Source organism: Oncorhynchus kisutch, linkage group LG11, assembly GCF_002021735.2.
Source record: "Oncorhynchus kisutch isolate 150728-3 linkage group LG11, Okis_V2, whole genome shotgun sequence".
In the NCBI taxonomy this organism is placed as follows: Eukaryota; Metazoa; Chordata; class Actinopteri; order Salmoniformes; family Salmonidae; genus Oncorhynchus; species Oncorhynchus kisutch.
The window spans coordinates 6,125,259-6,139,405 of record NC_034184.2 but is presented as its reverse complement, the minus strand read 5'-3'; the positions used below and the strand labels follow the sequence as shown (position 1 = coordinate 6,139,405).

The 14,147-nt window shown below is 40.6% G+C and overlaps 1 protein-coding gene across 4 annotated transcripts in view; it reads left to right on the top strand.

The window, feature by feature from the left end:
* Nucleotides 1-309: 309 nt before the first annotated feature.
* Nucleotides 310-14,147, top strand: part of LOC109875870 (phosphatase and actin regulator 2-like) — a 78,924-nt gene continuing 65,086 nt past the window's right edge. For 3 of the 4 annotated variants that reach the window (XM_031835207.1, XM_031835208.1, XM_031835209.1), the window contains exon 1: nucleotides 362-519. In XM_031835207.1, the coding sequence (XP_031691067.1) occupies nucleotides 387-519 (133 nt within the window). In that variant the 5' untranslated portion in view covers nucleotides 362-386. Of the gene's footprint in view, nucleotides 520-14,147 lie in introns of all 4 variants that reach the window. The other variant, XM_031835212.1, reaches the window with a different exon arrangement.

Sequence of the window (14,147 nt, the reverse complement as noted above, 5' to 3'; positions counted from 1 at the left end):
AGCCTACACTGTGACAGGCAGGATATTCTCTGTAAAGTTGTTATTTGAATACACAGGCCCACTCTCATCACTGTATCAACAACAACAGAACAGCAAGTGAAGGAGAGGTGTTGCTATATATATATATACATATATGTATATTTTTTTAGACAGATCATATTTCCTCTCTCATATCTTCTTTAATTCCCAACTTTATGACACACTATTAACCCAAATACTGTATTTTTGTACAAGTACATTGAAAGTGAATTGAGTGAATTTTACAGCAATCTTCTAGAGCGGAACAACAAGTCGAGGGGAGGGGTTACTGATCTTCTTAAAAGCTGTCGCTGTACCCTGTCATTTTCAGCACACCCGACAATACTGTATATATCACTCGGTGTTATATGGATCAGATGGCCAATGAAGACAGTTTCCCCGATTTGAAGACGTTCTCTCCGATTTGCAGAGTTCGTTCTCACAGTGACACTTCTGGTTTCAGGTCTAGAATACTGTTGAGACTGCGAGGCGCACGTTCAGGTGAGAATTTCAATAGCCTACACGCGCCAAATATGTATAACCTCGCCCATATTTTGCAAATTTAGTTTTGTTTGCTGAAGTTTAAATAATAGTTAATTATTGCAGTCAAAATGAATAAAAATAGAACTTAATGGAAAACACTTAAGTCGGTTAGGACATCTACTTTGTGCATGACACAAGTCATTTTTCCAACAATTGTTTACAGACAGATTATTTCACTTATAATTCACTGTTTCACAATTCCATTGCGTCAGAAGTTTACATGCACTAAGTTGACTGTGCCTTTAAACAGCTTGGAAAATTCCAGAAATGATGTCATGGCTTTAGAAGTTTCTGACAGGCTAATTGACATAATTTGAGTCAATTAGAGGTGTACCTGTGGATGTATTTCAAGGCCTACCTTCAAACTCAGTGCCTCTTTGCTTGACATCATGAGAAAATCAAAAGAAATCAGCCAAGACCTCAGAAAAAAAATTGTAGACCTCCACAATTCTGGTTCATCCTTGAGACCAATTTCCAAATGCCTGAAGCTACCACGTTCATCTGTACAAACAATAGTACGCAAGTATAAACACCATGGGACCACGCAGCCCTCATAGCGCTCTGGAATGAGATGCATTGTGTCTCCTAGAGATGAACGTACTTTGCTGTGAAAAGTGCAAATCAGTCCCAGAACAACAGCAAAGGACCATGTGAAGATGCTGGAGGAAACAGGTACAAAAGTATCTATATCCACAGTAAAAGGAGTCCTATATTGGCATAACCTCAAAGGTCGACCAGCAAGGAAGAAGCCACTGCTCTAAAACCACCATAAAAAAGCCGGACTACAGTTTGCAACTGCACATGGGGACAAAGATTGTACTTTTTGGAGAAATGTCCTCTGGTCTGATGAAACAAAAATAGAACTGTTTGGCGATAATGATCATCGTTATGTTTGGAGGAAAAGGGGGAGGCTTGAAGCCGAAGAACACCATCCCAACCGTGAAGCACGGGGGTGGCAGCATCATGTTGTGGGGGTGCTTTGCTGCAGGAGGGACTGGTGCACTTCACAAAATAGATGGCATCATGAGGTGGAAAATTAAGTGGATATATTAAAGCAACATCTCAAGACACAAGTTAAAGCTTGGTTGCAAATGGGTCTTCCAAATGGACAGTGACCCCAAGCATACTTCCAAAGTTGTGGCCACTCCAATACCTTGACTGTTGTCCTTAAGCCATTTTGCCATCACAAAGCCCTGACCTCAACCCTATAGAAAATGTGTGGGCAGAACTGAAAAAGTGTGTGCGAGCAAGGAGACCTACAAACCTGACTCAATTACACCAGCTGTCAGGAGGAATGGGCCAAAATTCACCCAACTTATTGTGGGAAGCTTGTGGAAGGCTACCCGAAACGTTTGACCCAAGTTAAACAATTTAAAGGCAATGCTACCAAATACTAATTGAGTATATGTAAACTTCTGACCCACTGGGAATGTGATGAAAGAAATAAAAGCTGAACAAAAATCATTCTCTTTACTATTATTCTGATATTTCACATTCTTAAAATAAAGTGGTGATCCTAACTGACCAAAGACAGGGACTTTTTACTAGGATTAAAGGTCAGGAATTGTGAAAAACTGAGTTTAAATGTATTTGGCTAAGGTGTATGTAAACTTCTGACTTCAACTTCAACTGTAAATATATGTTTTAAACATGCAAGGCATCTGATGCTCCTCATTGTGATTCCAGTCACAAACTTTAAAACACTTACGTTTATGTTTTCTATCTAATATAGGCAGGCCTCAACATAAAAAGTCCAATAATGTATAATGTGTTGTTGTTGATTAACAATCAATCATGAATTATGATTTCCCTTATGCAGTGTGGTAAAGTGAACAAAAATACTACTTAAGTCATTTTTGGGGGTATCTTATCTATACTGTTCTATTTATATTTTCGTCTACTTTTACTTCACTGCATTCCTAAAGAAAATATTGTACTTTTTACTCCACTCCTCCACTTTTTACTTTTATTTGAGTCATTTTCTATTAAGGAATCTTTACTTTTACTCAGGTATGACAGTTGGGTACTTTTTCCACCACTGCCCTCATGTTTTTCAATGAATGGATGTACTTGATATCATGAAGAGACAATGACAAAGATAGCATAATGTGATCACGTTTCCAAGAGAGAAGTTGCTGAGTCCCCTTCTCTAGAATGGCCTTTATATAGAACTAAGGTGCCCAATGCTGCAGTGGTTTCCTGTTGTCATTTCTGCAAAGTGCACAGACCTTCAAAGAGCTATAATGCCTCTAGTCTTGATGTCCTATGGAGCTGTGTTCCTCTGAGGTTTAATAGGCTCTGGTGAGAATGGGCTGTTAATCGTCACAGTAAAGGCCTTGTTCTTTATTCCACATAGATTATTTCCTATAGAAGAAGGACTTTGTTGTGAGATATTCCATATTGTTCAGAAGCGCATTATGAACACCATCTGTATTATTTCTTAATTGTCACAGCTGTGTGGGTTTAATGTTCACATATTTCACATTGATGTGGTCGTAAGGTTCTCATACAGTATGTACAATGGCAAGGCTTTCACAAACAATTCACTGACATTAGTCAAAAAAAAAAAATCTAACATGGGGACATTAGTCCCCAGCTTTACCATGCCTCCTCTATCAAATGTCACATCAGTACATTATGTCTACTGACAGTCCACTTCCTGTCATCAGTCAACTTTGTTTTCCACTTCTGTCCTTCTGCCCTTTCAGAGTAGTCTAGTTAAGTGGATCTTGAATTCATGCATGCTACAGTACAGCTGTAGGATCTTAATTTGAGCCAGTTTGCTACAGCAGGAAGATAATCCTGCAGCAACAGGAAATGTGAATGATTATGTGGATTATACATTTGTTGGGGTTGATACATTTTTCGTAAGGGAAAATCAAGTCAGAAATGTCTAAACGGAAATTACAAACTTCAGAAGTCGTTTTAAACCTCAAATACACAATATGTTTTAAATGTCCTGCATTGCAGGAAACTCCTCCTGCAACAGGGTGTTTAAATTAAGATTCTACATGTGTATATTATCATCGTCTGTATCTAGCCAAAGTCTGCCGATTGGTGTCTGTGTGATATTGCCTTGTTAATTTAGTTTCAAGTTATTTTTATTATCTAGATCACATTACCTAAACCAGAAATATTTTGCAGACAAAAGTCGGGTTATGTATTGCCATCATTCATTCTTTGCACTTTATTGCAGCAGGAAGTGTGATAACACATGTAGAGTAATAGCAGGAAATGCTGGCTATTGTCTGGTAGTTTCTCAAATATCCACAAGAGGGGGGGAAAGCTCCTTTTGTTGGAGCTCATTTCCTGTGTCTGTTGTATCTCAGTTGTAACTCAGGCCAACTTGTTTTGAAAAGGGTATATATACACTACCGTTCAAAAGTTTGGGGTCATTTAGACATTTCCTTGTTTTTGAAAGAAAAGCAATTTTTTGTCCATTAAAATTACATCAAATTGATCAGAGATACAGTGTAGACATTGTTAACGTTGTAAATGACTATTGTAGCTGGAAACGGCAGTTTTTTATGGAATATCTACATAGGCGTACAGAGGTCCATTATCAGCAACCATCACTCCTTTGTTCCAATGGCACGTTGTGTTAGCTAATCCAAATTGATCATTTCAAAAGGCTAATTGATCATTAGAAAACCCTTTTGCAATTATGTTAGCACAGCCGGAAACTGTTGTGCTGATTTAAAGAAGCAATACAACTGTCCTTCTTTAGAATAGTTGAGTATCTGTAGCATTAGCATTAGGGGCTTCGTTTACAGGCTCAAAATGGCCAGAAATGAAGAACTTTAATCTGAAACTCATCAGTCTATTCTTGTTCTGAGAAATGAAGGCTATTCCATGCAAGAAATTGCCAAGAAACTGTAGATCTGGTACAAGACTGTGTACTATTCCCTTCACAGAATAGCACAAACAGTCTCTAACCAGAATAGAAAGAGGAGTAGGAGGCCCCAGTGCACAACTGAGCAAGAGGACAAGTACATTAGAGTGTCTAGTTTGAGAAACAGATGCCTCACGAGTCCTCAACTGGCAGCTTCATTAAATAGTACCCACAAAACACCAGTCTCAACATCAACAGTGAAGAGGCGACTCTGGGATGCTGGCCTTCTAGGCAGAGTTCCTCTGTCCAGTGTCTGTGTTCTTTTGCCCATCTTCATCTTTTATTTTTATTGGCCAGTCTGAGATATGTCTTATTCTTTGCAACTCTGCCTAGAAGGCCAGCATCCCGGAGTTGCCTCTTCACTGTTGGCGTTGAGACTGGTGTTTTGCGGATACTATTTAATGAAGCTGCCAGTTGAGGACTTGTGAGGCGCCTGTTTCTCAAACTAGACACTCTAATGTACTTGTCCTCTTGCTCAGTTGTGCACCGGGGATTCCTCTTTCTATTCTGGTTAGAGACAGTTTGTGCTGTTCTGTGAAGGGAGTAGTACACAGCTTTGAACGAGATCTTCAGTTTCTTGGCAATTTCTCGCATGTAATAGCCTTCATTTCTCAGAACAAGAATAGACTGACGAGTTTCAGAAGAATGTTTTTTGTTTCTAGCCATTTTGAGCCTGTAATCGAACCCACAAATGCTCCAGATACTCAACTAGTCTAAAGAAGGCCAGTTGTATTGCTTCTTTAAATCAGCACAACAGTTTTCAGCTGTGCTAACATAATTGCAAAGGGGTTTTCTAATGATCAATTAGCCTTTTAAAATGATATACTTGGATTAGCTAATACAATGTGCCATTGGAACACAGGACTGATGGTTGCTGATAATGGACCTCTGTACACCAATGTAGATATTCCATAAAAACATCAGCCGTTTCCAGCTACAATAGTAATTTACAACCATGTCTAAACTGTATTTCTGATAAATTTGATGTTTTTTTTTTAAGAAAAAAAAATGCTTTTCTTTAAAAAACAAAGACATTTCTACGTGACCCCAAACTTTTGAACGGTATTGTATATTAAAGCAATAAGGCACGAGGGGGTGTGGTGTGGTATATGGCCAATATACCATGGCTATGAGATGTTCTTAAGAGTGCCTGGATACAGCCTTTAGCCATGGTCTGTTGGCCATACACCACAAACCCCTGAGGTGTCTTATCGTCCTTGCTGTCCCCAGTCCACCTGACCGTGCTGCTGCTCCAGTTTCAACTGTTCTGCCTTATTATTATTCGACCATGCTGGTCATTTATGAACATTTGAACATCTTGGCCATGTTCTGTTATAATCTCCACCCGGCACAGCCAGAAGAGGACTGGCCACCCCACATAGCCTGGTTCCTCTCTAGGTTTCTTCCTAGGTTTTGGCCTTTCTAGGGAGTTTTTCCTAGCCACCGTGCTTCTACACCTGCATTGCTTGCTGTTTGGGGTTTTAGGCTGGGTTTCTGTACAGCACTTTGAGATATCAGCTGATGTACGAAGGGCTATATAAATAAATTTGATTTGATTTTGATTTGATTATAAACTGGTTACCAATGTCATTAGAACAGTAAAAATAAATGATTTGTCATATCCGTGGTATATGGTCTCATGTACCACAGCTTTTAGCCAGTAAGCATTCAGGCTGGAACCACCCAGTTTATAAATATATATACAGTATGTGGTCTTCTAATAAATATAACAGTACAGGGCCACACATCACCACAATAAAGGTCTACATGGAAATGATCTAGTTAATATACCATTTATATATTGTTTTGCTTACTAAGAACTTGTCTTGAAAGTGTACTCTTTGTCTCTCATTTGAGTACCTCTGACCTTTCCAACTCAGAGTTGTTACGCTCTCTCAAATAATAATGGAAGGGGTTTCAGACTTAGAGAAGCTCTGGGAAGTAATGATTTGTTGTGATCATTATAGGGTTTTTGCCCCTTCAGAATCAATGAGGGGTTGAATACTGTTCCTCCCTACACTCAATTAGTCATGTAATTACACTGTAAGGGAGCTAGGCAGTGTAGCACGCTGTGCACATTGTACCCTTTCTGGACAATACTCCCAAAATAGACATTCAGTTTGAATTTGACACTCCAAATTACTAAGTATCACACTTTCTGTGCCCTTTGCTACTGCCTGTGTTTAACACAATGCAGCTGGTCATAATTGTGTTTCCAACATATCCAGCATTGCATTCAATCATAGCCAGGTCATTATAACAATGTACAGTAGCAGTCAAAAGTTTTAGAACACCTACTCATTCCAGGGTTTTTCTTTAGTTTGACTATTTTCTACATTGCAGAATAATAGTGAAGACATTAAAACTATGAAATAACACATATGGAATCATGTAGTAACCAAAAGAGTGTTAAGCAAATCAACATATATTTTATGTTTGAGATTCTTTAAAGTAGCCACTCTTTGCCTTGATGACAGCTTTGAGCACTCTTGGCATTCTTTCAACCAGCTTCACCTGGAATGCTTTTCCAACAGTCTTGAAGGAGTTCCCACATATGCTGAGCACTTGTTGACTGCTTTTCCTTCATTCTGTGGTCAACTCATCCCAACTCATCCCAAACCATCTCAACTGGGTTGAGGTCAGGTGATTGTGGAGGCCAGGTCATCTGATGCAGCACTCCATCACTCTCTTTCTTGGTAAAATAAAGAAAAACCCTTGAATGCCTAGGTGCGTCCAAACTTTTGACTGGTACTGCATATCATGTAAATGATTCTCAGACTACATTCTAAGAGGGTTTGTACTGTAGCAGTCTTGTTGGTTTCTTGACAATTCTAACTGGTCTGGTAAGGTAGTATCAATGAACATCAAAACATGCTATGTTTGTGTGTTAATTACTATGGTTACAACTGGATTAGTTAAGGTAACCCCATTTTCTGGGAAAGTACAACCCCTCACAAGGACCTGTAGTCACTGCAGTGTTGGTAGAGTGGAACCAAGGGAAGTGATCTTCCTCTGACACTAATCAATCTCTAGACTGGGAAGGAACTGAAAGTGAAAGAGGGGTAATCTAAGCAGTTGGCCATAAAAAATATAATTAGAACATGATACAGTATCTCTATGCAGGCAGCTGTGTGGGTGCAGATGTCTGCTTCTAACTAAGATCAGTTCAGAGTGATTCCGACTGAAGCGCAATATTAATTTGTCTCTAGCTGGCTGGGACTATTTCAATGCCGCTGAACAACATCACATAATTCCCTTCCCCTGAAATTATCTTCCCTCAGATGTCATTCATATCCACTCATCGATTTGAGGACTTGGCTGATATTCATTCCAGATCCATTCCATTCCTGTTTTATTGTCAATATTTTGGAGTCATATCCTCATCTTGAGTTGTGATGATCAACACATACAGAGGGAAGCTTCTGGAATAAAGACATTGAAGTTCAAACTTCAATGTCTCCTCGGTTTTGAAGGGCCTGCCATTATGAAGTATTCTGTCTCCCTGCATAACGTTACAGTAAATAAGTATTTTTGAGTCTGTACCTCATGAGAAGACATGTATTCCTGGGTTTACCCCCACCGACCTGTGGGGGAGGCAGGGAAAACACCTCGAACATCTTCCTTGATCATCTTTCCAAGCCTAAAGCTCGCTGCTCCCTTGAATGCAAAATCGTGGCCCTGTGAGACGGCGATGCCAAAAGACTCAGCATCAAACACACAAAGGGTCGCTTTGTAAGAGGGGTCTTTCATCACTCATTTCCATGTTGCCCTGGTTATCTTTGTAACCAGGGTAGCAGTCTGTGTTTAGTACAGTGTGACAGCATATGAAGTAACAGACCAGTCTGTGTTTAGTACAGTGTGACAGCATATGAAGTAACAGACCAGTCTGGGTTTAGTACAGTGTGACAGCATATGAAGTAACAGACCAGTCTGGGTTTAGTACAGTGTGACAGCATATGAAGTAACAGACCAGTCTGGGTTTAGTACAGTGTGACAGCATATGAAGTAACAGACCAGTCTGGGTTTAGTACAGTGTGACAGCATATGAAGTAACAGACCAGTCTGGGTTTAGTACAGTGTGACAGCATATGAAGTAACAGACCAGTCTGGGTTTAGTACAGTGTGACAGCATATGAAGTAACAGACCAGTCTGGGTTTAGTACAGTGTGACAGCATATGAAGTAACAGACCAGTCTGGGTTTAGTACAGTGTGACAGCATATGAAGTAACAGACCAGTCTGGGTTTAGTACAGTGTGACAGCATATGAAGTAACAGACCAGTCTGGGTTTAGTACAGTGTGACAGCATATGAAGTAACAGACCAGTCTGGGTTTAGTACAGTGTGACAGCATATGAAGTAACAGACCAGTCTGGGTTTAGTACAGTGTGACAGCATATGAAGTAACAGACCAGTCTGGGTTTAGTACAGTGTGACAGCATATGAAGTAACAGACCAGTCTGGGTTTAGTACAGTGTGACAGCATATGAAGTAACAGACCAGTCTGGGTTTAGTACAGTGTGACCGCATATGAAGTAACAGACCAGTCTGTGTTTAGTACAGTGTGACAGCATATGAAGTAACAGACCAGTCTGGGTTTAGTACAGTGTGACAGCATATGAAGTAACAGACCAGTCTGGGTTTAGTACAGTGTGACAGCATATGAAGTAACAGACCAGTCTGGGTTTAGTACAGTGTGACAGCATATGAAGTAACAGACCAGTCTGGGTTTAGTACAGTGTGACAGCATATGAAGTAACAGACCAGTTTGGGTTTAGTACAGTGTGACAGCATATGAAGTAACAGACCAGTCTGGGTTTAATACAGTGTGACAGCTTATGAAGTAACATACCAGTCTGGGTTAAGTACAGTGTGACAGCATATGAAGTAACAGACCAGTCTGGGTAAAGTACAGTGTGACAGCATATGAAGTAACAGACCAGTCTGGGTTTAGTACAGTGTGACAGCATATGAAGTAACAGACCAGTCTGGGTTTAGTACAGTGTGACAGCATATGAAGTAACAGACCAGTCTGGGTTTAGTACAGTGTGACAGCATATGAAGTAACAGACCAGTCTGGGTTTAGTACAGTGTGACAGCATATGAAGTAACAGACCAGTCTGGGTTTAGTACAGTGTGACAGCATATGAAGTAACAGACCAGTTTGGGTTTAGTACAGTGTGACAGCATATGAAATAACAGACCTGTCTGGGTTTAATACAGTGTGACAGCTTATGAAGTAACAGACCAGTCTGGGTTAAGTACAGTGTGACAGCATATGAAGTAACAGACCAGTCTGGGTTTAGTACAGTGTGACAGCATATGAAGTAACAGACCAGTCTGTGTTTAGTACAGTGTGACAGCATATGAAGTAACAGACCAGTCTGGGTTTAGTACAGTGTGACAGCATATGAAGTAACAGACCAGTCTGGGTTTAGTACAGTGTGACAGCATATGAAGTAACAGACCAGTTTGGGTTTAGTACAGTGTGACAGCATATGAAATAACAGACCTGTCTGGGTTTAATACAGTGTGACAGCTTATGAAGTAACAGACCAGTCTGGGTTAAGTACAGTGTGACAGCATATGAAGTAACAGACCAGTCTGGGTATAGTACAGTGTGACAGCATATGAAGTAACAGACCAGTCTGGGTATAGTACAGTGTGACAGCATATGAAGTAACAGACCAGTCTGGGTTTAGTACAGTGTGACAGCATATGAAGTAACAGACCAGTCTGGGTATAGTACAGTGTGACAGCATATGAAGTAACAGACCAGTCTGGGTTTAGTACAGTGTGACCGCATATGAAGTAACAGACCAGTCTGTGTTTAGTACAGTGTGACAGCATATGAAGTAACAGACCAGTCTGGGTTTAGTACAGTGTGACAGCATATGAAGTAACAGACCAGTCTGGGTTTAGTACAGTGTGACAGCATATGAAGTAACAGACCAGTCTGGGTTTAGTACAGTGTGACAGCATATGAAGTAACAGACCAGTCTGGGTTTAGTACAGTGTGACAGCATATGAAGTAACAGACCAGTTTGGGTTTAGTACAGTGTGACAGCATATGAAGTAACAGACCAGTCTGGGTTTAATACAGTGTGACAGCTTATGAAGTAACATACCAGTCTGGGTTAAGTACAGTGTGACAGCATATGAAGTAACAGACCAGTCTGGGTAAAGTACAGTGTGACAGCATATGAAGTAACAGACCAGTCTGGGTTTAGTACAGTGTGACAGCATATGAAGTAACAGACCAGTCTGGGTTTAGTACAGTGTGACAGCATATGAAGTAACAGACCAGTTTGGGTTTAGTACAGTGTGACAGCATATGAAATAACAGACCTGTCTGGGTTTAATACAGTGTGACAGCTTATGAAGTAACAGACCAGTCTGGGTTAAGTACAGTGTGACAGCATATGAAGTAACAGACCAGTCTGGGTTTAGTACAGTGTGACAGCATATGAAGTAACAGACCAGTCTGTGTTTAGTACAGTGTGACAGCATATGAAGTAACAGACCAGTCTGGGTTTAGTACAGTGTGACAGCATATGAAGTAACAGACCAGTCTGGGTTTAGTACAGTGTGACAGCATATGAAGTAACAGACCAGTTTGGGTTTAGTACAGTGTGACAGCATATGAAATAACAGACCTGTCTGGGTTTAATACAGTGTGACAGCTTATGAAGTAACAGACCAGTCTGGGTTAAGTACAGTGTGACAGCATATGAAGTAACAGACCAGTCTGGGTATAGTACAGTGTGACAGCATATGAAGTAACAGACCAGTCTGGGTATAGTACAGTGTGACAGCATATGAAGTAACAGACCAGTCTGGGTTTAGTACAGTGTGACAGCATATGAAGTAACAGACCAGTCTGGGTATAGTACAGTGTGACAGCATATGAAGTAACAGACCAGTTTGGGTTTAGTACAGTGTGACAGCATATGAAATAACATACCTGTCTGGGTTTAATACAGTGTGACAGCATATGAAGTAACAGACCAGTCTGGGTTTAGTACAGTGTGACAGCATATGAAGTAACAGACCAGTCTGTGTTTAGTACAGTGTGACAGCATATGAAGTAACAGACCAGTCTGGGTTTAGTACAGTGTGACAGCATATGAAGTAACAGACCAGTCTGGGTTTAGTACAGTGTGACAGCATATGAAGTAACAGACCAGTTTGGGTTTAGTACAGTGTGACAGCATATGAAATAACAGACCTGTCTGGGTTTAATACAGTGTGACAGCTTATGAAGTAACAGACCAGTCTGGGTTAAGTACAGTGTGACAGCATATGAAGTAACAGACCAGTCTGGGTATAGTACAGTGTGACAGCATATGAAGTAACAGACCAGTCTGGGTATAGTACAGTGTGACAGCATATGAAGTAACAGACCAGTCTGGGTTTAGTACAGTGTGCCAGCATATGAAGTAACAGACCAGTCTGGGTTTAGTACAGTGTGACAGCATATGAAGTAACAGACCAGTCTGGGTTTAGTACAGTGTGACAGCATATGAAGTAACAGACCAGTCTGTGTTTAGTACAGTGTGACAGCATATGAAGTAACAGACCAGTCTGGGTTTAGTACAGTGTGACAGCATATGAAGTAACAGACCAGTCTGGGTTTAGTACAGTGTGACAGCATATGAAGTAACAGACCAGTTTGGGTTTAGTACAGTGTGACAGCATATGAAATAACAGACCTGTCTGGGTTTAATACAGTGTGACAGCTTATGAAGTAACAGACCAGTCTGGGTTAAGTACAGTGTGACAGCATATGAAGTAACAGACCAGTCTGGGTATAGTACAGTGTGACAGCATATGAAGTAACAGACCAGTCTGGGTATAGTACAGTGTGACAGCATATGAAGTAACAGACCAGTCTGGGTTTAGTACAGTGTGACAGCATATGAAGTAACAGACCAGTCTGGGTATAGTACAGTGTGACAGCATATGAAGTAACAGACCAGTTTGGGTTTAGTACAGTGTGACAGCATATGAAATAACAGACCTGTCTGGGTTTAATACAGTGTGACAGCATATGAAGTAACAGACCAGTCTGGGTTTAGTACAGTGTGACAGCATATGAAGTAACAGACCAGTCTGTGTTTAGTACAGTGTGACAGCATATGAAGTAACAGACCAGTCTGGGTTTAGTACAGTGTGACAGCATATGAAGTAACAGACCAGTTTGGGTTTAGTACAGTGTGACAGCATATGAAGTAACAGACCAGTCTGTGTTTAGTACAGTGTGACAGCATATGAAGTAACAGACCAGTCTGGGTTTAGTACAGTGTGACAGCATATGAAGTAACAGACCAGTCTGGGTATAGTACAGTGTGACAGCATATGAAGTAACAGACCAGTCTGGGTATAGTACAGTGTGACAGCATATGAAGTAACAGACCAGTCTGGGTTTAGTACAGTGTGACAGCATATGAAGTAACAGACCAGTCTGGGTATAGTACAGTGTGACAGCATATGAAGTAACAGACCAGTTTGGGTTTAGTACAGTGTGACAGCATATGAAATAACAGACCTGTCTGGGTTTAATACAGTGTGACAGCATATGAAGTAACATACCAGTCTGGGTTTAGTACAGTGTGACAGCATATGAAGTAACAGACCAGTCTGTGTTTAGTACAGTGTGACAGCATATGAAGTAACAGACCAGTCTGGGTTTAGTACAGTGTGACAGCATATGAAGTAACAGACCAGTTTGGGTTTAGTACAGTATGACAGCATATGAAATAACAGACCTGTCTGGGTTTAATACAGTGTGACAGCTTATGAAGTAACAGACCAGTCTGGGTTAAGTACAGTGTGACAGCATATGAAGTAACAGACCAGTCTGGGTATAGTACAGTGTGACAGCATATGAAGTAACAGACCAGTCTGGGTATAGTACAGTGTGACAGCATATGAAGTAACAGACCAGTCTGGGTTTAGTACAGTGTGACAGCATATGAAGTAACAGACCAGTCTGGGTATAGTACAGTGTGACAGCATATGAAGTAACAGACCAGTCTGGGTTTAGTACAGTGTGACCGCATATGAAGTAACAGACCAGTTTGGGTTTAGTACAGTGTGACAGCATATGAAATAACAGACCTGTCTGGGTTTAATACAGTGTGACAGCATATGAAGTAACAGACCAGTCTGGGTTTAGTACAGTGTGACAGCATATGAAGTAACAGACCAGTCTGTGTTTAGTACAGTGTGACAGCATATGAAGTAACAGACCAGTCTGGGTTTAGTACAGTGTGACAGCATATGAAGTAACAGACCAGTCTGGGTTTAGTACAGTGTGACAGCATATGAAGTAACAGACCAGTTTGGGTTTAGTACAGTGTGACAGCATATGAAATAACAGACCTGTCTGGGTTTAATACAGTGTGACAGCTTATGAAGTAACAGACCAGTCTGGGTTAAGTACAGTGTGACAGCATATGAAGTAACAGACCAGTCTGGGTATAGTACAGTGTGACAGCATATGAAGTAACAGACCAGTCTGGGTATAGTACAGTGTGACAGCATATGAAGTAACAGACCAGTCTGGGTTTAGTACAGTGTGACAGCATATGAAGTAACAGACCAGTCTGGGTATAGTACAGTGTGACAGCATATGAAGTAACAGACCAGTCTGGGTTTAGTACAGTGTGACCGCATATGAAGTAACAGACCAGT